General features: G+C 46.5%; 1 protein-coding gene across 3 annotated transcripts in view; it reads right to left on the reverse strand.

Annotated features, from left to right (window-relative positions):
* c16h10orf90 (chromosome 16 C10orf90 homolog) overlaps positions 1–27037 on the reverse strand; it is a 290020-nt gene that overhangs the window by 88419 nt on the left and 174564 nt on the right. For all 3 annotated transcript variants that reach the window (XM_038773230.1, XM_038773229.1, XM_038773231.1), the window contains one exon: positions 3710–3918. In XM_038773230.1, coding sequence (XP_038629158.1) covers positions 3710–3918 — 209 coding nt within the window. The remainder of the gene's footprint in view (positions 1–3709; positions 3919–27037) is intronic.

Below are 27037 nucleotides of genomic sequence, written 5' to 3' on the forward strand. Positions count from 1 at the left end.
ACCATGTAATCGCGTGACCACTCGGTCTACACTCAGGACATGCCGCTGACCCCAAGGAGCCTCCTTTGCCACCTGAGGGGGAACCTCAGAGCGATGCACCTGCATCGCATCCACTCTCTGTACCAAGCCCCAGTACAGATGCCAGCACTTTGGTGAGCTATAGCTCATTGGCTCTGTTTGGAGTGCTCTGCAGTAAGGGCACATCACATTCACAGAGGTAGAGTGTACCCAGGGCATCAGTAGTTGGAGGATTGCTGGAGACCAGGACCATGCTGAGTCCGAGGTAGATGGCAAGCCTCTGGAGTTGTCCATCAGATTCAGGAAGTCCAGTGGGATGCTCGGGAAGATCTGGAGGAGATCCCTAGTGATCTGCTTGCCCTGGTGATCCGCCTGCCATTGTATCTGTCATGGAGGAATTCATGAGGAATTTGAGCATTACATTGATCCGGAGCACCGATCGCAGTCTCCTCCATTGAGAGAGAGAGATGTCTCTCATGGAGAGGAAGCTCGAGGAGCAGAATCATGGGTTTCTGGGATCACATTCCGGCCTGCAAGACCTCAGACATGCAATGACCTCAGGTGGTTATCGCCAGTGTGAGAGATGGATGAGACTCTCTGCTGTGCGCCTGTCTATCATTGGTGAGCAAAGATCTCTTCCTGCGATGCTGCCTGGCCTCCTCTCACTTTGGCCTGTCTCATTCACCTCGGAGGTGATCCCCCAGGATAGTCTACAATCCAGATCTGCTGAGATGCAGGTGGAACGGTCCTGATCACTGAAGGCTGCAATAGGCAAAAACACTCAAAAGCTATTATCAAAACAGAAGAGTCCTCAGAACAAGGTAAACAATGCAAGCATCTCTCAAGAAACCAGGGGAAAAGGTCTGAAATCGCAATCACGCTACACCAAACTCGAACCTGAACTCCTCACCACTTGCACAGTCAGTGTTCCTGCCCACTTTTATCCCACCCTTGGATGAGAAAAGTGAAAAAACAGGATGGCTGCCTGCCTGTGTTCCAACCTAAAAACTGCACGGGCAACATAATTCCAGTCAATTGGAATTTTAATTCTGTTAACTGGCTGCCTAATTGTCAGTGGGCGCGCAATGATTACTGGTCATGCCTGCCGACCGAAATATCATGCGAGTGTGCGATGACACTGGTGTTCCTCAGGTAACTGGGCATGCTAAATCCAGGTGGTAGTTATAAAGGCACCCACTTCCTGGATGTGCCAATCCTTGTCTGGATGTTGCTAAGTTTCCTGAGGCTAAAGTTGAATAACAATGAAGCTCTATCATACTTAAAGTACTAACCTATCCCCTTAGAGTGAATTGGTCACCCACCTACCTTCTCACCTCAGTTACTGATGGAAGTGGATGGGTGGGGTGGATATGAAGTATGAATTAGATTTTTAAGACTTCAGTCCCCCCCCCCACTTGACCCAAACCCAACCACTATTTAAATTAACGCATCCCCCATTGACAGTGAAACATGAATAATTAAGCTCAAATTCATATTTAGAATACTTTAGTTGTAAAAAATACGGTAAAACATTTAGTTTACTAACCTCAAGAAGGTTAGCCATCACCAATATGTTGTAAACAAACTTAGCTCAGTTTTAACTTCAGTTTTTGGTGGGTAAACATCAATGTGAATTAGAAACTCATCTGCTCCAGAAATGAGTATTGTATTGCATGTAAATTTAAATCCCATTTCAGGTGGATGTCACCAGGAAGCAGTGGAACATCTGAGTCTCAGAGTCCATCTGGCAACAAGAACAAGAACTAAGAGTGAAAACTCACTCCGAGAGAAAGTATTTTGTCCATCTTATTTTCCTTAACTACAAAAAGAATCCTGCTGGTTTTGGGAAGATGTCAATGCCACATGAAATTCTCAACTGTTCGTCTCCAGGCAGGTGACTGCAGGATAGCCTAAGCAGGTTGGCCAGGTAGGTTGGGTTGGATTGATATACCTTTGTATTTTCCTTTCCAAAGGTTCCTTCAATGGCATATCTTGATGGTCAGTTAATAATAAGAGAATTGGAAACTCGATTAATTTGCAGCTCCGGGCACTGAAATCTATTTTTCTACTGAATTCTGAAAATTACAATTAGCTGTCAATTGCTTCAGTACATTAAATCCAGCTTCAATTCTGGGTGGTCTATGACAATTCAATCATAAATTATAATTATGTGCATTCTTTTGAGATCATTAAGACTTGCCTAAAGGTTTCATTCAGTTACCTCCCTAACGCAATTAAATGTTGTAGAGTAGGACAATCGAGTCCCAGCAAAGCAGAAGGCAAGTGTGAGGCCCAAAGTTAAGTTGTGCAGTGAAGCACACTAAAAGCCTGTTGCTAAATATGATTTTCTTTCATGGATGTGTAAACTGAGGTGTGTTTTAATGTGATCAAACTTATTTCATATATCAAAGCCAACAAAGAGAGGAAATGTTCAGACCATCCAGTCTGTTATTATCAAATTCCGCTCTTGTAGAGGTCAAACAATTATGTACTAACTTATTGCCCACTCAAGACTTCCATTTCAGTCCAAATTTCTCCCATTCCTTGCTCCCTGTAGATGCAGATAATTCCAAAGCATCACACAGCCTCAATATTTGCACTATTATTCCTGTGTGAGATTTGACAGTGAGTGTTGGAAGACCATTTGAATATGATGGGTGAGGGGCATCACAATCTAGTCCATCTGATGAAGGAGCTATGCTCCGAAAGCTAGTCATTCCAAATTAGCCTGTTGGACTTTAACCTGGTGTCGTAAGGCTTCTTACTGTGCCCACCCCAGTCCAACACCGGTATCTCGACATCATAGTCCAAACCGATCCACATGTATGCATTTTGGCTGGGGTCACTGGATAATGATCAAGAGCAATGCCTACTTTTTCTCTTTCTAACCTAAAGGCACCTCGGCCAATTGTAGTGCAACTACTACCACCTGCTTCCCTCTTTGTGATCAATGGATTGAAGGGATTGACTAAACCTGGGGGTCTGAAAGTTTCATTTATTCATTTAATAAACTTCCCCTTACAGTCGTTTTTTTTAAAACATAGGGTGTGATTTTCAGGCATGTTTTCCTGTGGTGGAGGTACCTTGCCGTTGGCCACTGGCAGGATCTTGCGTTCCTGCCGATGTCTACAGCGTTTTGCATGGTTCATACATCCCATCGACGGGAGCCCACCGCGGGGGGTGGGGGAGGTTGCCTTCAGCGGGACAGATGAATGGATGAATTCCACTGGCAGGAAGGGTTGGAAAAACCTGCTCACAATGTCCTGGGAAAAACTGTGCTCAATTTAAATGATGACTAAAATATATCTTTGTGGGAGGAGAAAAATTCCAGTTTCATCGTGTGAAACAAAGCACGGTGAAGAGCACATAATGCTCTTACTTTCTCAATATGCTAATTTAAATAGCTTCTCTCAGGCAAGGGAGAATGTAAACAATTTTTTTCCCACAGTTGGTGAATATTTTCCTCAACTGTACTTAATTTCCAGCTTATTTTCTTTAACTACACAAATGGTATTGAGGAATATGGTTTAACATTTTAACATTAAAATATTCCAGTATATTTTTGTTACTGAACATTGCGCACACCAGCACTGTGTATCATCCTTGATTCAGGTACAGTCTATAATATCAAATCAATTTTTCGATCATATCGCTTTATCCAGTAACAGTAATGGGGTTTGATGCCACTTACCTGCAATGTGAGCAATTGCAATGCAGTTTTCCCACACACAGTGTTGAGCTCTGACTGACTAATCTCAGTATCTTCACCTTGAGTAACAGTGGAGGTTCCTGTTGTAGACTTTGCTATCATGCTGAAGGCGGGTCTTTTTCTTTCCTCTCTCACGGTGTCTTTCAGCTTTCCATTTAATTCAACATAATTCTTGTGGAATGCTATATCAGCTGGAATGAAAATCTCTCATTAATTCAGGCAATTGCTGTCATTGAATCTCTAACGGTGAACTCCAAACTGTTTTACATACAGAATTGTTGGCGTCAGAGGATGCACTTCACCATGAAAAGGAGAATTCAACTTTTCTTTTAATAAATGGTAAATTTCAATATTTTGCTCAGATTTGCCCAGCATTCTGAACAGTGTCACATTTATATTTCAGATAAACAGCAGCACTTTACCTTTTTCTGGCTGGTTTCACAGGTTTCCTCACAAAACTGTTTCTGGGGTGGAGAGTTGGGGGGGGGGGGGGGGAATTAGGCTGCAGGAGGACACATTGTGGGAATTTAATTTGAAGGTGCATGTGTGGGGAGGCTTTAAAACTGGAAAAAATGTCAGTACATTGAGATGTTGCCTCCAATCCACCAACTTCCACATTCAACCTGTCCATATTTGGGCTACTTGGGTTTAACTCCCTTGGGAGAGGTCGGTATGGAATGGTTTCGCTCAGTGGGCTAGACAGCTGGTTTGTGATGCAGAACAAGGCCAGCAGTGTGGGTTTAATTCCTGCACCAGCTTACCCGAACAGGCACCAAAATGTGACGACTAGGGACTTTTCACAGTAACTTCACACTTGTGACAATAAAAGATTATTATTATTAGGCTACCAATAACATTGATAATCACTCAATTACAGAAACAATTAAATTGACTTTCTAATGTAATGCTGCATCCACGGGTTTTCTGTGTTTCCTGAACACTCAACAGTGAAAACAAGATGAGGCACAGTGGCAACTGAGGGGGCTGAACAAAACTCAAGGAAATACTGCATTAAATATTCTGCTCTCGCAACTGCTTTCTTGCCTGCTGCGGAGAAAGGGTTTTTTCACAGATGTTTTGCTGAGAAGTTACTTTCTACATGTAGCAGGGCCTCTGGCAGTAAGTGACAATGGTGGGGGGAGAGCACTGTCAGGGGAACTGGTCGGTCCCTGTGGGCCCCGCTCTAAGGAAGCAATGTTATTGGCAAATTGAGGGGGAGAGCCAGATGCCATAAGGCGAGGGAGAAAGCAGCAAGGACAGTCCAGGACTTGTGAGTTGCAATGTGGCAGAAGCCAAGGCTATGAATAGGGTCGATGAAGCCTCTGATGGTGGCAAAGAAACTAAGAAAAGGGGAGCAGGGCAGCAGCAAGGAGCTGGAGCAGCAATTCCAAGACTGGTGAGGCACTGCGTTGAGGAGCCGAGGCCACAAGTAGGATCAATATTTCGAGCATCAGCCATGAATATTCACAGTAAATAATCTGCCCCTTATGTTAAGCTTCCATTTGAGAATTAATACAGTTTTGATGCCGGTGGAATAACGGAATCCTATATTATAACCTTCATGCAGTCCATGTGCTTAAATCTCGCGTTACACACTTTATCAATTTCTTAATTTTCTCATGGTCTTAGATTGGACCGTAAACAAGATAGCACCACCAGCCTCCTGTTAAGAGGTGTTTAGCTGGACAGCAGAGAAGGAAAGAACAGAAATGGGATTGTTTTGCTCAGCATTTTGAAGAGAGTACTAACACGCTGCATTTTTTTTAACCACTTGATGTCTTTTGTTGGCTAACTTCATTGTGCATTGGTTTCCCCTCAAAATTACCTGTGGATGAACACATTAGGCCCAAAACCCACACCTCATCCAAAACCCATTCACTTAGAGTTAAAATCAAGGCCAACTGTATAAAGTACTTTCAAATCACTCTAGATCAGGGCAGAAGAAAACGTATTTTAAGCTGGAAATACACTAAATATGAATGGTTGGAAAAACACAGTTGCTAAAAATCCGCATTGTTCAGGAATTTACTTACATTGGGACTGTTGCATAGCATGTCATGTTAACTGAAAATGATTATAATTCTGATGGTTTTGATGAAAGGTTGTCAACCTGCAATATTCCAGGATACCTGACCCCCCTTCTTCGGCCATGTGATTTTTAGGAGTATTTTTAAAGGGTGTGGGCTGCTTCTTGTCAGAAGTTTGCATCCGGCACTCCCGACCTGGCCAACTCTATTGCGGACATAGGCATGTCCAATTCCTCCGCAGGTTTCATCGAGTCAGGCCAGGTTCCTAAGGAGTTGTGGTCCATGATCCTAGAGCGAGCTGTGAACACTGGTGTTCATGAGGCTTCCTTTTAAAAGGTAAGTTCAAAAAGGCCCCCCTAATGATCCCTCAGGCTCCTCATGTCCCCAATGCCACTGGCACTTCATGTACATTGATCCACTGTGCACTTTGTATAAACAATGAACATTACAGCGTAAAGTGAGATGTGTAAAAAAATACATTTTGAAAAGATGTACTCCATTGATAAATTTCTCCGATGAAAAAGGGTCTGGACCCAAAGCTAATAAAAGTGTCAATCATCCAGGCACATTGAAGTTTCAAAAACCACAGACCACAAGGACTTGAAACCAATTGAACTCTGCATACAAACACAGCAAAATTGAGGCTGAAATCAGACAGCCTCACCAATGTTTACGCTGGAGAGCAAGTTTCTGTCATTCAAATAGATGTCCGGGTTCTCAGTCAAGTGTACAGGCATGAGGGGCCTGAGGGGGTGGGTGGAAGGGCTGAATTTGGCATGGGGGTATGAGGGTGTCTAAGGGGCATAAGGTGGCATGAATAGTACATACAGAGTGGAGGGTACAGGCTGTGTGAGGGGTGATGGTGGACATTTGCATTTTTTTTATTGGGAAAAAGTCCCACTGCATTGAAGCGAGCCTTTTAAACAGTCTACCACTGCACCAGGCTGCCTCTGCACCTCCTCCCGAGTCAGCTGGCCCAACTCCCACTCTCCCGCCTTGGCACTCACTTTTTCCCGAGAGGGGCAGGCGGAGTCAGGAACTTTGCCAGCTACCCCACCCGCCTCGAGGATGAAATTCCAGCCTGTTAACTCTGTGGGAAGAGTCTTGAGCCGCACCCACAGACCCAAGGGGGAGCCCCATGGGAGAGTGCGTAGATGAACGGTGGGAGGGGAGAGCAGAGATTGCAGGGGGGGTGGGGGGGGGTGGTGGGGAGACCACTGTGATGTGGGCTGGGGCCTATTTGGGGCCGATTCCCGGCTCAAAGAGGCCCCTACCTGATAGAGTGATGGCGTAAAATTCGGCCACTCATTTTCTTTCTGCAAAAAGGCTCACGATTCCATGAGAAAACTGGTCTGTGCAAGTGACGAGTTACAAGCCAGTTTCTTGCCTGAGTCTGATCCTTTGCCAAATTCTGGTCAGATTCCGCCCTGTTTCTCTCTTCACAGTGCTGAACTTGCTGACTAGCTCTGCCTAACCTGCTGTATAGTTCCAGCATTTTTGGTTTTTAACATCCACTGATTTCCGAAAACCACGATATTTTGCTTTTGATTACAAAGCTGCTTCGCAGCCGGTAATCTGTATCTGTCATACCCGGGACAAATTACAATTTGAAACAAGAAAAGCAGTTTCCCTCAAAGGTCAGAAGACAACAGAAACAAAAAAAGAACAGCCTGGGCAAAATTCTCCGACCCCCACGACGGGTCAGAGAATAGCGGGAGGGCCTTCCCGACATTTTTCCCGCCCTCCCGCTATTCCCCCCCCCCCCCCCCCGCCCAACTCCCGACACGAATTGCTGCCGCCGTTTTTTACGGCCGGCAGCGATTCACAGCTGATAGATGGGCCGAAGTCCCAGCCCTTTACGCTGTTTTTACGAACGGCAAACAGACCTGGTCTGGCCGTTCGTAAAAACGGCGGGAACAACTCGCTTTTTATAACCATGGCACCGATTGGCACAGCAGTACCACGGCCGTGCCAAGGGTGCCATGGGCCCGCGATCGGTGGGCACCGATTGCGGGCAGCGGGCCCGATGCCCGCGCACTATTTGTCCTTCCGCCGCCCCGCAGTATCCATTCGCGGGGCGGCTGAGGGGCATCCCGGCCCGCGCATGCGCGGGTTTCGCGCAAATACGCGATGACGTCATCCGCGCATGCGCGGGTTGGAGTCTTCCAATCCACGCATGCGCGGCTGACGTCATATGACGCGTCAGCCGGCGCTAACTCCGGCAAGCGGGCTTAACGAAATTCGTTAAGCCCGTGATGCCGGAGCTTGCGGCGTCGGGCTGCTAGCCCCGACCGGGGACCAGAATCGGTTCCCGGTCGGGAAGGGGCGCGCTGGCATCAAACCCGGGCGGGTTTGACGCCAGCCTTACGATTTCTCCCGTTTTGGGAGAATCGCGCCCCCTGTATTTGTCTTGTTCCTTCAACATCGTAAAATACCCTCCCCACATGCTTTTGAGTCGAGTTGTCAAGAAAAATTTGACATGGAACCAGAAGAAAGATAGGTGATTAAAAACTTGTCAAAGAAGTAGGTTTTAAGATGCAACTTAAAGAAGGACAAAGAGGTGGAGAAGTTTGGAGAGGGAATTGCAGATCTGAAGGTCCAGGAAGTTGAAGGCACAGCTGCCAATGGTGGAGTGAAGGAAATCGGGAATGTGCAAGATGCCAGCATTGAAGAAGCACACTTACTTCAGAGAGTTGTGGGCTGAAGGAGGTTATGGACGTGGGTAGGGATGAGGCCATGGAGGGACCTGAACATAAGGATGAGAATTATAAAATTAAGGTGTTGCTGAACCAAGAGCCAATGTATGTCAGTGAGAACAGGGATGATCAGGAGATGGAACTTGAAAAATCACATTGTAGGTCTGTGACCTTATATCAAACCTGAGATTAGAAATGCTATCTCTGGCCGAGGGCTGTGTGTGCAAAACTGGGAGATCCCCTGGGTCAGAGAAGCTGAAGTTTAAAAATGTCTGCCTGCATGAAGGATTATCGGTGGAGGAGGAGTGGGGGTGGTGGGGGGGGGGGGGGGGGGGGGGGGGGGAGGTTGCAGGCTTAAATTTGAGTCAAGTCGTGCAACCCTGGAAATGAAGAGGGTTTGAAGGCAGACTTGGCGCAAGTTCAGCAGCACAGGCACATAAAATGGCCCCTTGGAGTTGTCATTCCTTTTTTTTTAGAATATTTAATTGAGGTATTTGAAAATTTTTATAACAGTAACATAAACAATGGCATCAACATGGTAAAATAAACATTCCCCCCCCCCCCCCCCCCCCCCCCCCCCCCCCCCCCCCCCCCGTCCAGCCCAATCTTCACACACCTCAACCATACAACAACAATCCGTAGATCCACCCAGTGTGGGGCACTGCAATTGCCGAATACTCAGTATCCTCCACCTTCGGTATTAGCGCCCTGCTCAGAACAAAAAGGTCGATGCGAGAGTATACCTTGTGGACATGTGAAAAATAGGAAAACTCCTTCGTCCTCGGCTGTGCAAACCTCCATGGGTCTACTCCCCCCATTTGTTCCATAAACCCCTTCAATTCCTTTGCCGCAGCCGGCCTCCTCCCTGTCCTGGATTTTGATCGGTCCAATTCTGGATCAATGACTGTGTTAAAGTCCCCTCCCATGATCAGGTTATGTGACCCTAAGTCTGAGATCTTGCCTAACACCGGCCTCATAAATTCCACGTTGTCCCAATTCGGAGCATATATGTTCACAAGTACCACTTGCACCCCCTCCAGCTTCCCACTCACCATTATGTACCTACCCCCCTTGTCTGATACGATTCTCCCTGCTTCGAATGCCACTCGTTTGCTGATCAAGAACGCTACCCCCCCCCCCCCCCGGTGTTTGAGTCCAGTCCTGAGTGGAACACTTGGCTAACCCACCCCTTCCTCTGGTCTGTAACCTTTAGGTGTGTCTCTTGTGGCATTTCCACGTCCGCCTTCAGTTCCCTCAAATGCATGAACACGGGAGCCCTCTTGGCCGGCCCATTCAGTCCTCTCACGTTCCATGTGATCAGCCTGGACGGGGGTCTTCCAACCACCCCCCCCCCCCCCCCCCCTGCTGACTAGCCATCACCCTTTTTAGACCAGCCTCGAGCTCACACCTTCCACTTCCACAAGTCCCCACTCGGGCTGTCGCCGTTCGCAACCTCCCATTTGTTCCCTAGTATCAGTTCCTCCCCTGTCAGCAAAGCAGCTTCCCCTCCCTCCCTCCCCCTTAGCAACAACACTAAAAACCCAATCCCCTAAGTCAAGCTTCAACTTAACACCAGCTCACCCCCCACTGCGCTTCCGAGAGTCAGCTGACCCATGCTGGCTCGATAGCTCCCGCCCCGACACCAAGCAGTCTGTCTCCCTATTGTACTCTCCTCTCCCCCCCCCCACATGAATAAACATTTTAAAAGAATCACATTCCCCAGTAAACAAACAACAGAAAAAGCAGTGAAGAAACAGTCACTTTAGAAAAATAGTCACCCAAAACGCAGAACTAAATTCAAAGCCCATTGCCCCAATCTAACAAGGTCCCTGCAAGACAAAGCAACCTTTAACCATCCACACGACCCATTATTTCACATTTAGCTACTTAAATTTAGACAATCCAGCACCACAAATCACTGCCATAGTTCTTCTCCAAGGCTTCTTCATTTCTTTAATAAAGGTCCATACTTCGTCTGGCGTTTCAAAGTAGAAGTCCCGTTCCTCATATATGGCCCACAGATGTCTGGGTACAGCATCCCAAACTTCATCCCCTTCTTTAAGAGAGTCGTTTTTGCCCAATTTAACCAAGCTCGTCTCTTGGCCAAATCCGCTCCCAGGTCCTGATAGATGCGCAACTCACAGTTCTCCCACTTGCTGCTCCGTTCTTTCTTGGCCCATGGCAAAACGTGTTCCTTGTCCATGAAACAGTGAAAATGTACCACCATGGCCCTTGGCAGCTCCTTCGCTCTGGGCTTCCTCGCGATGGCTCTGTGCGCTCTGTTTAATTCCAGGGGCCGAGGGAACGCCCCAGCCCCCATCAACTTCTCCAACATGCCCGTCACATAGGCCCTCGCATTCGATCCCTCACTGCCTTCAGGGAGGCCAAAAATTCTGAGATTCTGCCTCCTGGACCTATTCTCCGGGTCCTCCAGCTTCTCCTGCATTCTTTTCTGGCGGTCATTTAGCATCCCCACCTTGCTTTCTAGCACGGTTATATACTCGTCGTGCTCAGACAACTTTTGTTCGACCTCCTAGATCGCTCTCCCGTGGGTTTCCTGAATCTGAACCACTTGAATAATCGAAGACTTAATCGGGTCCAGCGTGTCCTTCTTCAGCTAGGCGAAGCAATCCTCAAAAAACTTCACCAGCGGCTCTGTCGACCACTGTGCCGTCTCCCCGAGGCACTTGCTCTCCGCCATGCTGTCCCGTGTTGTCAGCTCTGCTTGCGTCTCCCTTATAGGACTTTGGTCTCACACGGCCACTTCTGGTCCAATTCTCCATACACCGGAGGGCGATTTCTCCTTACTGTCTCACTATTCACTGATTTATCCCATAAAATCCAGGAGAAAAATGGGAGAAAAGGTCCAAAAGTCCATTATAGGCGGGAGCTATCAAATGTGCGACCTACTCCTCCATGGGCGCCACTGGAAGTCTTGTCATTCCTGGTTAATCGCACATGTGTGAACCCCACCCCTGAAAAAGGCAGGACGTCAGGGAGCCAGCCTGTCTGGGTTTTCCAATACTTTCCCAACTCCCTGGTTCCATTGAGCTGGTAACATACAGTCCGGAAAGTCTGTAATTTAATAATTCAAGTAGGCTTACATTAACATTGCAAAGAAGTTACTGTGAAGATTCTCTGGTCACCACACTACAGCGCCTGTTTGGGTACACGGAGGGAGAATTCAGATGGTCAAATTCACCTAATAAGCACGTCTTTTGGGACTTGTGGGAGGAAACCGGAGCACCCGGGAATCGAACCTGGGTCCTTGGCACTGTGAAGCAACAGTGCTAACTGTAACAATATGTATATTGTAAGGAATACATGGGTGACCAATTTTATGTTAATAAATAGCACAGGGCTAAAGAGCTGGCTTTTAAAGCAGACCAAGGCAGGCCAGCAGCACGGTTCAATTCCCGTACCAGCCTCTCTGAACAGGCGCCAGAATGTGGCGACTAGGGGCTTTTCACAGTAACTTCATTTGAAGCCTACTTGTGACAATAAGTGATTTTCATTTCATTTTTCATTTCACTTCTCAACACCAGATGGAGATAAGTAGCAATTATATAAATATCATGTGACTCCTCGCATTCTGGGAGAAGGTGTTTCGGCATGAGATAGATTAGTTGCATAGTGTAGAGTTCTGTAGTTAGAGATATCGTATAGTTTAATTTAGTAACTTATACCTTGTGACTTGTTTGAAACTTATTTAAGTAGTGTAAATAAATCAGCTTTGCTCAGTAACTCAGCTTGATGTTCTTTGTATAACACTACGTTCTCAAGACATCCTGATCGACACAATAGAGATCACACTAACCACTGTGCTACTGTACAGCTCGGTAATTTGATATGGATCTGATGTGATATGATCAATACTAGTAACCATTTGTATCTTATTGTACTGATCTGGTCACTAACAATAAAATACTGCGCATCAACTAAAACGTGTTAATATGTTTGAACTGGTGCTGGCTTGGTTTGTTGAAACACTGACATATGAGGCCTGAGTTTAACTCACTCAAAACCCATTCTATGGATATGAAGTGAATCCCCTCAGTTCAGTGCTACCAGTTTATTTCAGTTTGTGTTTAGCATTTCCACTTGTGCTCTAAAAGTCTTCAAATTCTAGTTTGTGACATTTGCATTCAAGTACTTAACATGCTTGTTTGACATTCCTCTGCCAGCTATTTTAATTGAGGTACTGACCCATTTCTACAAATTTGTTAATGCTTCCATTAGAATAGGTAATAGAGAATGGTCACTCAACCATGTTAAGCATTGCTATGTGAATAGCACAAGAATTAATTTATGCTGCCTGAGTCATCAATCTAATGTATTTGAAGGTTTTGAGCAAAATGAAGCAGCAGACTTTTACTGATGAATAAAATATGACGGACTTTGGAAGCCAATTAGACAGTAATGTGTGAGTGATTCTAAGTGGGGATTCCCCTGCATTGGCCTGACTTTAGCAGGCATTGTGTGCCACAGTGTCCTGTAAGAAAACTGAATTCTTAGGGCTAAGGCCAGCAGTTGAAGGGTGTGTGTCACATGGCATGATAGAGTTTAAGTTGGATTTGAAAATGAACAGACTTAGGAAATGTGCACAAATCTTCATTAAGAGATTTTTTTTCATTCTTTCATGGGATGAGGGTGTCACTGGCTAGTCCAGCATTTATTGCCCATCCCTAATTGCCCTGAGATGGAGGTGGAGAGCTGCCTTCTTGAATCGCTGCAGTCCATGTGATGTAGGTACACCCACAATGCTGTTAGGGAGGGAATTCTAGGATTTTGACCCAGTGACAATGAAGGGACGGCATTATATTTCCAAGTCAGGATGGTGTGTGGCTTGGACTGGAACTTGCAGGCAGTGGTGTTCGATGTATCTGCTGCCCTTGTTCTTCTAGGTTGCATGTTTGGGAGATGCTGTCGAAGGAGCCTTGGTGAGTTGCTGCAATGGAACTTGTAGATGGTACACACTGCTGACATTCTGCAGCGATGGTGGAGGGAGTGGATGTTGGTGGTTGTGGATGGATTCCAGCCAAGTGGGCTGCTTTCTCCAGGATGGCATTGAGCTTCTTGAGCTTTGATGGAGCTACATTCATCCAGGATACCGGATAGTATTCCACCACACTCCTGACTCAATCCTTCTACGGGCTTTGGGGAGTTAGGAGTGGGTTACTTGCCATAGAATTCCCAGCCTCTGATCTGCTCTTGCAGGCACTGTATTTATGTGGCTGATTCAGTTCAATTTCTGATCAATGGTAACCCCAAGAATGTTGATATTGGGAGATTCATGGATGATAATGTCATGATATCAAGGGGAGAGGCATTTAAACAGCCCAAGCCTGAATGTTGTAAATAGGCACAGACTGCCTTAGTATCTTAGGAGTTGCGAATGGTGCTGGAAGCTAAGCAATCATCTGCATACCATGAGGAAGGGTATTAATGAAGCAGCTGAAGGTGGTTGGACCTGGGATCCTACCCTGACCTGCAGTGATGTCCTGGGATTGAGATGATTTACTTCCAACTACCACAACAATCTTTTTTTTGTGCTCGGTATGACTCCAACCAGTCGAGAGTTTCCTCATTGATTCCCAATGACTTCAGTTTTGCTGGGGCTCCTTGATGCCACAATCAGTCAAATACAGTCTCGATAGCAAAGGCAGTCACTCTCACCTCACCTCTTGAATTCAGCTATTTTGTCCATGTTTGAACTAAGGTTGTAATAAGGTTAGGAGCTGAATGGCCCTGGCAGAACCCAAACTGAGCATTATTGAGCAATTGTTGCATACAACACTTTCTTAATTGGTGCAGTACAACAAGAACCTAATTTCAATTTACTTTTCTCACAATTTTCCATCTTTAGTTTTCTCACAATTTTCCATCTCCTGGAAAAATACCACCTTGATAATAGATTTTTAGGTCAGAATTCCCATTGTGAATTCCTGCCATAACTCCAGCATATGGTCTGGAAAATCAGGTTAGGAGCCATTTTGCCAAATCTTCACATTCCTCTGTTACTTCCAGGATTTTTGTTTGAAATTGATGTCAAATCTCATATTGCTCCCACAATAAATATTCCTGACATAAAGTCCAACAGAATATCCTGGAAAAACATATTTCAATTAAAGATTAATGACAGAAGATTTTCGTATTAGATACTTTTTGTTATTAATAATGCCATAGCAACACCGAATGCTAGAATACTGGATCACTCCAGGCATCTAGCTTTGTTGTGACGGGTGATTTAAAATTAACATTTATCTCATTGGTTGGTAGAAGGGCCTTACTGGGTGCATATTGGCTGCTGCATTTGCCAACGTGAAAGTAATTCATGGGCAGCAGACCACTGGGAATGTGAAATGTTAAATAAAGTTTAAACTCTTCTTTCTTTCGTAATGCCCATGGTATTTTGTTAATTGGATGTTGCTTCATGTAATTTCCATCAAACAAATTATAGGAACAGGGTGGCCCTTTCAACCCTGAGCAGCAACCACAACTTGCATTTAAATATATTCTCTAATGTAGCAAAAAGCCCCGAGCCTCTTCACAGGAATGTTATCAAACAAAATTTGACATTGAGTCGTATAAGGAGATATTAGGACAGGTGACTAACATTTTGGGCAAAGGGATATTTTTAAGCAATGTCCAAGGTTTCTAGCGTACAGGCAATGATATTTTGCCAGTATTAAGCATACAAGGTTGCACTTCCATTCATAGGAAGAAAATAATTGTTTATGGGGTTATCCCTTGTCACTGGCCACAAAAGACTGGTCCTGACTGGAAAATCATAAAATTAATATCTGAAGAGTAACCTTCCAGAATGAAGCAGCAGAAGTTCAGGTATGGTAAGAATGAAATGAGAAAAACTGGAGCGGAAATGAAGATGGCAGAGGCCAAAGTGGGAGATTTGGGGCGAAATTCTCCGACCCCCAGCAGGGTCGGAGAATCGCTTGGGGCCGCCGAAAATCCCGCCCCCGCCGTGGCAGAGATTCTCCGCCACCCGGAAGTGGAGGTGGCGGGAATCTCGCCACTCCGATCGGAGAGGCCCCTGCGGTGATTCTCCGGCCCGGATGGGCTGAAGTCCCGCCGCTGGGAGGCCTCTCCCGCCGCCGAGGTTTGAACCACCTCTGTAACGGTGGGATCAGCGGCGCGAGCGGGTCCCGGGGTCCTGGGGGGGTGGGGGGCGATCGAACCCCGGGGGGTGCCCCCACGGTGGCCTGGCCCGCGATCGGGGCCCCCCGCTCAGACTCTGGGCCAGTGCCCTGGGTGCACTATTTCTCCTCCGCGGCCGCCACGGCCTCCGCCATGGCGGAAGCAGGAGAAACCCACATTGCGCATGCACCGGTGGTGACGTCAGCGGCAGCTGGCCGTTGACGTCACCGCCGGCGCATGCGCCGACCGGCGAAAGCCTTTCGGCCAGCCCCGCTGCCAGGAGCGCCGGTTTTTGGCGCCAGTCTTCTGGTGCCAACCGTTCCGGCGTGGGGCTGGCCCCCAAAGGTGGGGAATTCCCGACCCCTGAGTGGTTGGCAGCACTCTCCTACGCCGGGACCCTCCGTCACGCCGGGTAGAGGAGAATCCAGCCCTTGATATGAAGCACTTCACACACAGATGAGAAAACCATAGGCTGGATTCTCCATTTGGGAGACTTTGGGCTGGATTCTCCGATTCTGAGGCTATGTCCCCACACCGGAGAGGGAACCGTGGCGGTTTACGACTGAATGGCATACAACGGCCACTGATCCTCTGTTTGGCTGGGGGCTAGCATGCCGGCAGCGTAGAGCATCTGGCTATAGCTGCCGATACAGCCCGTAGAATTGCCGGGTCCGTGGCCGCGCCTGGGCATGGCAGCGGTTGTGCCGTGCTACATGGCGGAGTCTGCTCGTGGACCCGGCCTGTGAAATAGTGCCCCCCCCCCCACTTTGGCCGGCTCGCGTGCCCTGGACCGCCCCCCCCACAATGCCACCATCCCCTGATAAAGTTCTCCCCTGCCCACAGATTGGCGCTCCCCGACTGTGGCGGCGCTGGACGCAGCTGCCACGTCGAGTTCACAACGGATAGACCACACGCGATCGACTCAGGCAATGTCCTGAGGCCGTTAATACATTGTTTGTATGCCGCTTTGGAGGGGCGGAGCATCGTGGAAATGGCACCGCCCCCGATTTGGTCAGGAACTTAGATTCTCCGGGTGATTGCCGAACGCGATTTCGACATCGCCGACCGGAGAATCCAGCCCTTTGTTCTCCTCCTATTTGGGCTTGCGCTGGGAGATGCGCTCAGAGACTATTCATCTCTCTCTTGCCATGAAAATTTATGCATGCAGGGATTGAAAGGTATTCTCTCGTGAATCCCACAATCGGGCTGCCATTTTGAGCGGGTGGCCCTTTAGCGTGATTCGGCGGCTGGCCCACCTACCCCCAACAATGCAATTTCCTCCCACCATGTGATTTGCTGGGTCACTAGCCTCCCCCACAGTATGAGGGTGACCTGAGCTGCCTGACCCTGCCGCCCCTCAACCCCCTCCGAGCACCGGGAAACACCCAGCTAATCGCATGCTCAATGGGACTCTGTTCTCATTCATTAGATCATGCCCTTGATTTCTGTCTGGACTGCTCTCTAGTTTCCAGGCAATGGTCTCTGTAATGAGGGGGTCTCTGGTAGGGGTTTTTCTTATGGGTGGCCTCTGGTGAGGATCCCTGTAATAGGAGGGTCTTTGGTGAGGGTCTCTCTTATGGGGGGGGGGGGGGGAGGAGGGGTGGTCTGGTGGAGGGGGGGGGGGCCCAGATTGACTATAGTGGCAACTCCTGAGGTTAGCAAACATGGGCCACTGCAATGACAAACATTGGTCCAACCATGGATCTAATTTGGAATCTCACGTCCCCGGAGGCACCCAACTCAAAGACCGTTGATCAGATAGTCAAGTTGGTCCAAGAACACTTTAACTCAAGGACCTCGATTACCCTCCAATGTTATAAACTTAGGGACCATGAAACGTCCATTTCAGCCTTCATACCCAGGCTTCATGGGTTCACTGAGGACTGCGAGTTCAGGACTGCATTTAGTGCTATGTAGTGCAACCGATTGGTTTGTGGGACCCATAACCTTAATATTCAGAAGAAACCCCTGACTGAAACTACCATAACATTGAAAAAAGCGATTGAGAGAGCTCAGCTGATGGAGTGCTCTGAAAATGGCACAACTCAGCTCCGCAGCAAGGCTGAAAGGGAGGTCAATCAAGTGTGGGGTGGTATGTCCGCGAGATGCATGGTAGGATCAACAAACACAACAGAGAACCTGGACGCGGTCTTCAGACTGGACCCGGAGTCAAAGAATCCAGAAAAGGACGGGGCAGCAACCCAAGACAGAGGTGGACTGCTATTGTTTGAAGGGGGACCATCCCCAAGAGAGCTGCCATTATCAGGAATTTGTGTGTTTCTGGTGCAATTGTAGGGATCACGTTCATGCATGTTGCTGCACAAAGCAAAGCAAATGTAAATTAAGCAACAGCAGCAGCAGTCCACATCACCAATGAACATACTTCCTATGGAAGCTAAAGAAATTCAGTATGTCTGCATCGACACTCACAAACTTCTCCAGAGAGAGTATCCTCTCCAGATGCATTATTGCTTGGTATGGCAACTGCTCGGTCCAAGATCTCAAGAATCTGCAGAGTGTGGTTAACTCAGCCCAAAACATCACACAAGCTTTTCACCCTCACATTGATTCTGTATACACCTCCTGCTGCCTCAAGAAGGCAGACAGCGTTATCAGAGACCCCTCCCGCCCAGGCATTGCCTTCTTCCAGACCCTTCCTTCAGGCAGAAGGTACAGAAGTCTGAAGACCCGCACATCCAGACATAAGAACAGCTTCTTCCCCACAGCTACAAGACTCCTCAACGTCTCCCCCTCGGACTGATCTGTTCCCTGCAAGAACACTATTCACGATGCCCTATGCTGCTCTTGCTCATGTATTTACTTTGTTTGCTTTGTTTGGCCCTGTGTTCTGCATTGTAACCAATCACTGTTTGTCGATGTACCATTTGTCAATATACTCTGTTGATTATTCTTTTTGTCTACTATGTATGTACTGTGTATGGTCCCTTGGCTGCAGAAAAATACTTTTCACTGTACTTCGGTACATGTGACAATAAAATCAAATCAAATAAAATGAAATCAAAAATCATAGTGGAAAAGACCTCTGAAGAGGACCATGCAATGTATCACATGAATGCAGTTCAGTTGAATAAGACGGCCCCAACTGAAATTGTCCTGAAGGTGAACAGCAAACCTTTGAAAATGGAAGCCGACCAGGGCCTTGGTGACCATTGTGGGGAACATACTTTCAAGTATATCCGTGATGGGACTCAACCTTTAAGTTTTAGCAGCACCACAGCCAAGTTTTCCAGGAAATCCTGAAAACCTATGGGACCACCAGCATACCATGGCTGAAAAGAGCAAGAGGCCCATCTGCTTTTGGTCATCATGTGAGGGCTCTGACTCAGCATCATGGGAAGTGACTGGTGACTAAAGGTCAAACTTAATTGGCTGGAAAATGTTGTAATTTCCAACAGTGTCCTTCCAGATGTCCTGAGAATATTTTTTACAGTGAGCTAATCCAGATTAAAGGTGTCAAAGCCAAAGTCTCTGTCCATCTAGATTTGCCACCCAAGGTCTTTAGATCCAGACCAGCTCGCTGCATCAGAAGTTGAAGCTAAGTTTAAGAGGTTAGAAGAGCTGGGTATAAACAGAACGGTTCAGTTTTCTGAGTGGGCATTTCCTATAGCCCCCGTTCTCAACAGATCGTTCAATAAGAATTTTGGGGGGGACAACAAACTACCCATGAATCAGGTTGCCCAGATGGATAAGTCCCTGATTCCCTGGATCGAGGACCTCTACGTCAAGTTGATGGGCGGCCTCACCTACTCTAAGTTAGACCTCGACCAAGCATACCCGCAATTAGAATTGGATGAAGAGTTCCAGAAGTTTGCTACAATAAACACCCACAAGGGCCTTTTTCTTTTTCCATACACAAGGCTGCCATTCAATATTGTGTCAGCCTGGGCTATTTTCCAGCTTATGATGGAAAACTTCTGAGGGGATGTCCTAGGGGGGAGGGGGGGGGGGTGTTTTCTAGAGCTGTTGGGGAGGGTTTAAACTAATGTGGCAGGGGGATAGGAACCAATGCAGGAAGTCTGAAGGTAGTAAAACAGGGACAGAAACAAAAGGCAGTAAGGGGGAAAGTGTAAGGCAGAGAAGTCATAGTCAAAATTCAAAAAGGGCCACAGTACAGGATACAGTGACTGAGGGGAGCTCAGTGAATAGGCCCAGTAATACTAAAAGGAATAAAACGGGAAGTGAAAACATAAATGGGAAGCAACGCGGCAGGTTGTTACATGAAGATATGGGTTCAACGACAAGGAAAATTAGGAGAAAAGTTAAGAGGAAATACAACTTAGCAGAGGTTACTGATCGAGGTGTTAAGATTCAAGACAGAGGTATAAAAGTCAACATAAGTGTACTTTACCTGATTGCTCGTAGTATTCGGATAAGGTAAATGAGTTGATGGCGCAAATCATCGTGAATGACTATGATTTAGTGGCCATTACTGAAACATGGTTAAAGGATGGTCACGACTGGGAGTTAAATATCCGAGGGTATCAAACTATTTGGAAGGACAGAGTGGTTGGTAAGGGAGGTGGTGTAGCTCTGTTATTTAAGGATGACATCTGGGCAATAGTAAGGGATGACATCGGTGCTATGGAGGATAAGGTTGAATCCATTTGGGTGGAAATCAGGAATAGTAAGGTGAAAAAGTCACAGATCGGAGTAGTCTACAGGCCATCAAATAGTAACATTATGGTGGGGCAGGCAATAAACAAAGAAATAACTGATGCATGTAGAAATGGTACAGCAGTTATCATGGGGGATTTTAATCTACATGTTGATTGGTTTAACAAGGTCGGTCAAGGCAGCCTTGAGGAGGAGTTTATAGAATGTATCCGCGACAGTTTCCTAGAACAGTATGTAATGGAACCTATGAGGGAGCAAGCGGTCCTAGATCTGGTCCTGTGTAATGAGACAGGATTGATTAATGATCTCATATTTAGGGATCCTATCGGAAGGAGCGATCACAATATGGTGGAATTTAAAATACAGATGGAGGGTGAGAAGGTAACATCAAACACTAGTGTTTTGTGCTTAAACAAAGGAGATTACAATGGGATGAGAAAAGAGCTAGCTAAGGTAGATTGGGAGCAAAGACTTTATGGTGAAACAGTTGAGGAACAGTGGAGAACCTTCCAAGTGATTTTTCACAGTCCTCAGCAAAGGTTTATACCAAGAAAAAGGAACGACGGTAGAAAGAGGGAATATCAACCTTGGATATGTAAGGAAATAAGGGAGAGCATCAAATTGAAGGAAAAAGCATACAAAGTGGCAAAGATTAGTGGGAGTCTGGAGGACTGGGAAATCTTTAGGGTGCAACAGAAAGCTACTAAAAAAGCTATAAAGAAGAGTAAGATAGATTATGAGAGTAAACTTGCTCAGAATATAAAAACAGATAGTAAAATTTTCTACAAGTATATAAAACAAAAAAGAGTAGCTAAGGTAAATATTGGTCCTTTAGAGGATGAGAAGGGAGATTTGATAATGGAAGATGAGGAAATGGCTGAGAAACTGAACAGGTTTTTTGGGTCGGTCTTCACAGTGGAAGACACAAATAACATGCCAGTGACTGATAGAAATGAGGCTATGACAAGTGAGGACCTTGAGAGGATTGTTATCACTGAGGAGGTAGTGATGGGCAAGCTAATGGGGCTAAATGTAGACAAGTCTCCTGGCCCTGATGGAATTCATCCCAGAGTGCTAAAAGAGATGGCTAGGGAAATTGCAAATGCACTAGTGATAATTTACCAAAATTCACTAGACTCTGGGGTGGTCCCGGCAGATTGGAAATTAGCAAACGTGACACCACTGTTTAAAAAAGGAGGTAGGCAGAAAGCGGGTAATTATAGGCCAGTGAGCTTAACTTCGGTAGTAGGGAAGATGCTGGAATCTATCATCGAGGAAGAAATAGCGAGGCATCTGGATGGAAATTGTCCCATTGGGCAGATGCAGCATGGGTTCATAAAGGGCAGGTCGTGCCTAACTAATTTAGTATTCTGAGGACATTACCAGAGTGGTAGATAATGGGGAGCCAATGGATGTGGTATATCTGGATTTCCAGAAAGCCTTTGACAAGGTGCCACACAAAAGGTTGCTGCATAAGATAAAGATGCATGGCATTAAGGGTAGTAGCATGGATAGAGGATTGGTTAATGAATAGAAAGCAAAGAGTGGGGATTAATGGGTGTTTCTCTAATTGGTAATCAGTAGCTAGTGGTGTCCCTCAGGGATCAGTGTTGGACCCACAATTGTTCACAATTTACACAGATGATTTGGAGTTGGGGACCAAGGGCAATGTGTCCAAGTTTGTAGAAGACACTAAGATGAGGATACCGGACGTCTGCAGAGGGATTTGGATAGATTTAGTGAATGGGCTAGGGTCTAGCAAATGGAATACAATGTTGACAAATGTGAGGTTATCCATTTTGGTAGGAATAACAGCAAAAGGGATTATTATTTAAATGATAAAATATTAAAACATGCTGCTGTGCAGAGAGATCTGGTGCATGAGTCGCAAAAAAATTGGTTTACAGGTGCAACAGATGATTGAGAAGGCAAATGGAATTTTGTCCTTCATTGCTAGAGGGATGGAGTTTAAGACGAGGGAGGTTATGCTGCAATTGTATAAGGTGTTAATGAGGCCACACCTGGAGTATTGTGTTCAGTTTTGGTTTCCTTACCTGAGAAAGGATGTACTGGCGCTGGAGGGTGTGCAGAGGAGATTCACTAGGTTAATCCCAGAGCTGAAGGGGTTGGATTGCGAGCAGAGGTTGAGTAGACTGGGACTGTACTCGTTGGAATTTAGAAGGATGAGGGGTGATCTTATAGAAACATATAAAATTATGAAGGGAATAGATAGGATAGATGCAGGCAGGTCGTTTCCACTGGCGGGTGAAAGCAGAACTCGGGGGCATAGCCTCAAAATAAGGGAAAGTAGATTTAGGACTGAGTTTAGGAGGAGCTTCTTCACCCAAAGGTTTGTGAATCTATGGAATTCCTTGCCCAGTGAAGCAGTTGAGGCTCCTTCATTAAATGTTTTTAAGATAAAGATAGATAGTTTTTTGAAGAATAAAGGGATTAACGGTTATGGTGTTTGGGCCGGAAAGTGGAGCTGAGTCCACAAAAGATCAGCCATGATCTCATTGAATGGCGGAGCAGGCTCGAGGGGCCAGATAGCCGACTCCTGCTCCCAGTTCTTATGTTCGTATGAAATCTCACGGTGATGGTCTATTTCAACAACATTCTAGTCACCTGCCCCATCCCTGCAGTGCACATGTCTAGCCTCGAGGAAGTGTTAAGAAGGTTTGGGAAATGGGGATCTGCCTCAATTGCGATAAATGTACATTTCAGGCCTCAACAGTGAAATTTCTAGGATTTTGTGTTGATGCGACACGGTTCCATCCGCTGAAGGTGAAAGTGAAGGCTATACGTGACGTCCCAGCACCCACAAATGTAAGCGAGCTCAAATTGGTCCTTGGCATGGTAAATTATTATGGAAGATTCATTTTGAATTTAGCCACAATTTAGCTAGTCAGGGCCGGTGCCATATAGAACATAGAACATAGAACGATACAGCGCAGTACAGGCCCTTCGGCCCACGATGTTGCACCGACATGGGAAGTCAAAAACTAAAGGCCATCTAACCTACACTATGCCATTATCATCCATATGCTTATCCAATAAACTTTTAAATGCCCTCAATGTTGGCGAGTTCACTACTGTTGCAGGTAGGGCATTCCACAGCCTCACCACTCTTTGCGTAAAAAAACCTACCTCTGACGTCTGTCCTATATCTATTACCCCTCAATTTAAGGCTATGTCCCCTCGTGCTAGCCACCTCCATCCGCGGGAGAAGGCTCTCACTGTCCACCCTATCTAACCCTCTGATCATTTTGTATGCCTCTATTAAGTCACCTCTTAACCTTCTTCTCTCTAACGAAAACAACCTCAAGTCCATCAGCCTTTCCTCATAAGATTTTCCCTCCATACCAGGCAACATCCTGGTAAATATCCTCTGCACCCGTTCCAAAGCTTCCACGTCCTTCCTATAATGAGGCGACCAGAACTGTACGCAATACTCCAAATACGGCCGTACCAGAGTTTTGTACAGCTGCAACATGACCTCATGGCTCCGGAACTCAATCCCTCTACCAATAAAGGCCAACATACCATAGGCCTTCTTCACAACCCTATCAACCTGGGTGGCAACATTCAGGGATCTATGTACATGGACACCGAGATCCCTCTGCTCATCCACACTGCCAAGAATTTTACCATTAGCCAAATATTCCGCATTTCTGTTATTCTTTCCAAAGTGAATCACCTGACACTTCTCTACATTAAACTCCATTTGCCACCTCTCAGCCCAGCTCTGCAGCTTATCTATGTCCCTCTGTAACCTGCAACAAACTTCCACACTGTCTACAACTCCACCGACTTTAGTGTCGTCTGCAAATTTACTCACCCAAACTTCTGTGCCCTCCTCTAGGTCATTTATAAAAATGACAAACAGCAACGGCCCCAGAACAGATCCTTGTGGTATGCCACTCGTAACTGAACTCCATTCTGAACATTTGCCATCAACCACCACCCTCTGTCTTCTTTCAACTAGCCAATTTCTGATCCACATCTCTAAATCACCCTCAATCCCCAGCCTCCGTATTTTCTGCAATAGACAACCGTGGGGAACCTTATCAAACGCTTTACTGAAATCCATATACACCACATCAACTGCTCTAACCTTGTCTACCTGTTCAGTCACCTTCTCAAAGAACTCGATAAGGTTTGTGAGGCATGACCTACCCTTCACAAAACCATGCTGACTATCCCTAATCATATTATTCCAATCTAGATGATTATAAATCGTATCTCTTATAATCCTCTCCAAGACTTTACCCACAACAGACGTGAGGCTCACCGGCCTATAGTTACCGGGGTTATCTCTACTCCTCTTCTTGAACAAAGGGACCACATTTGCTATCCTCCAGTCCTCTGGCACTATTCCTGTAGCCAATGATGACCTAAAAATCAAAGCCAAAGGCTCAGCAATCTCTTCCCTGGCTTCCCAGAGAATCCTAGGATAAATCCCATCAGGCCCCGGGGACTTATCTATTTCCACCTTGTCCAGAATTGCCAACACTTCTTCCCTACGCACCTCAATGCCATCTATTCTAATAGCCTGGGTCTCAGCATTCTCCTCCACAACGTTATCTTTTTCCTGAGTGAATACTGACGAAAAGTATTCATTTAGTATCTCGCTTATCGCCTCAGCCTCCACACACAACTTCCCACCACTGTCCTTGACTGGCCCTACTCTTACCCTAGTCATTCTTTTATTCCTGACATACCTATAGAAAGCTTTTGGGTTTTCCTTGATCCTACCTGCCAAAGACTTCTCATGTCCCCTCCTTGCTTGCCTTAGCTCTCTCTTTAGATCCTTCCTCGCTTCCTTGTAACTATCAAGCGCCCCAACTGAAACTTCACGCCTCATCTTCACATAGGCCTCCTTCTTCCTCTTAACAAGAGATTCCACTTCTTTGGTAAACCACGGTTCCCTCGCTCGACCCCTTCCTCCCTGCCTGACTGGTACGTACTTATCAAGAACATGCAATAGCTGTTCTTTGAACAAGCTCCACATATCCAGTGTGCCCAACCCTTGCAGCCTACTTCTCCAATCTACACATCCTAAGTCATGTCTAATGGCATCATAATTGCCCTTCCCCCAGCTATAACTCTTGCCCTGCGGGGTATACTTATCCCTTTCCTTCACTAACGTAAAGGTCACCAAATTGTGGTCACTGTTTCCAAAGTGCTCACCTACCTCCAGATCTAACACCTGGCCTGGTTCATTACCCAAACCAAATCCAATGTGGCCTCGCCTCTTGTTGGCCTGTCAACATATTGTGTCAGGAAACCCTCCTGCACACATTGTACAAAGAACGACCCATCTAATGTACTCGAACTATATCTTTTCAAGTCAATATTTGGAAAGTTAAAGTCTCCCATAACAACTACCCTGTTACTTTCGCTCTTTTCCAGAATCATCTTCGCCATCCTTTCCTCTACATCCCTAGAACTATTAGGTGGCCTATAGAAAACTCCCAACAGGGTGACCTCTCCTTTCCTGTTTCTAACCTCAGCCCATACTACCTCGGAAGAAGAGTCCCCATCTAGCATCCTTTCCGGCACCGTAATACTGTCCTTGACTAGCAGCGCCACACCTCCCGCTCTTTTGCCTCCTTCTCTGAGCTTACTAAAACACCTAAACCCCGGAACCTGCAACAACCATTCCTGTCCCTGCTCTATCCATGTCTCTGAAATGGCCACAACATCGAAGTCCCAGGTACCAACCCATGCTGCCAGTTCCCCTACCTTATTTCGTATACTCCTGGCATTGAAGTAGACACACTTCAAACCACCTACCTGAACACTGGCACCCTCCTGCGAAGTCAAATCTGTGCTCCTGACCTCTATACTCTCAATCTCCCGTACCCCAAAACTACAATCCAGGTTCCCATGCCCCTGCTGAATTAGTTTAAACCCCCCCAAAGAGCACTAACAAATCTCCCCCCCAGGATATTGGTGCCCCTCAGGTTCAGATGTAGACCATCCTGTCTGTAGAGGTCCCACCTTCCCCAGAAAGAGCCCCAGTTATCCAGAAATCTGAATCCCTCCCGCCTGCACCATCCCTGTAGACACGTGTTTAATTGCTCTCTCTCCCTATTCCTCATCTCACTATCACATGGCACGGGCAACAACCCAGAGATATGTGGTGAATGGCACCATTAGACCAGCTACGAAAGAAGCATCAGTGGTTGCAATGGAGGGAACCCCAAGAAGAAGCTTTTCAAGTAATGAAGCAAGCTTTGCAATCCTCAAACCTTTTGGTTCATTCGACCTTGGGAAACTGATCGTTCTCACCTGTAATGCATCGCCTTACAGTTTAGGGGCAGTATTATCCCACAAGATTGGAAATGGTTTTGAGCACCCCATCGCCTTTGCCTCAAGGACTCTTTCAAAAAGCTGAGCAGAACTCTGCCCAAATCACGAAAGAGGGCTCAGCAGTCATATATGTGTGTGACGAAATTCCACAGATGTGTGTATGGACCCCGATTTGAGGGAAGATGAGGTAATACCACCAAAAGCCTGGGCTAGGGTGCAGTGTTGGGCCTTGCTGGTGGCCTACAATTATTCTTTCCAGCACTGGCCAAACACACAAATTGTCAATGCAGCTGCATTGAGCCGACTCCCCCTGCTGAAGAGCACCCCGCCTCCATCAGTATCCCAGGAGATCATATTGGTCTTGAATTTCCCAGACACCTTGCCGGTGTTGGTCGGACACATTCGTAACTGGACCCAGAGGGACCCTATACTATCAAAAGTAAAGAGGATGATACAGGCCGAGTGGCACGATGAAAAATTGG

The sequence above is a fragment of the Scyliorhinus canicula genome, chromosome 16, assembly GCF_902713615.1.
Source record: "Scyliorhinus canicula chromosome 16, sScyCan1.1, whole genome shotgun sequence".
Taxonomy (NCBI): Eukaryota; Metazoa; Chordata; class Chondrichthyes; order Carcharhiniformes; family Scyliorhinidae; genus Scyliorhinus; species Scyliorhinus canicula.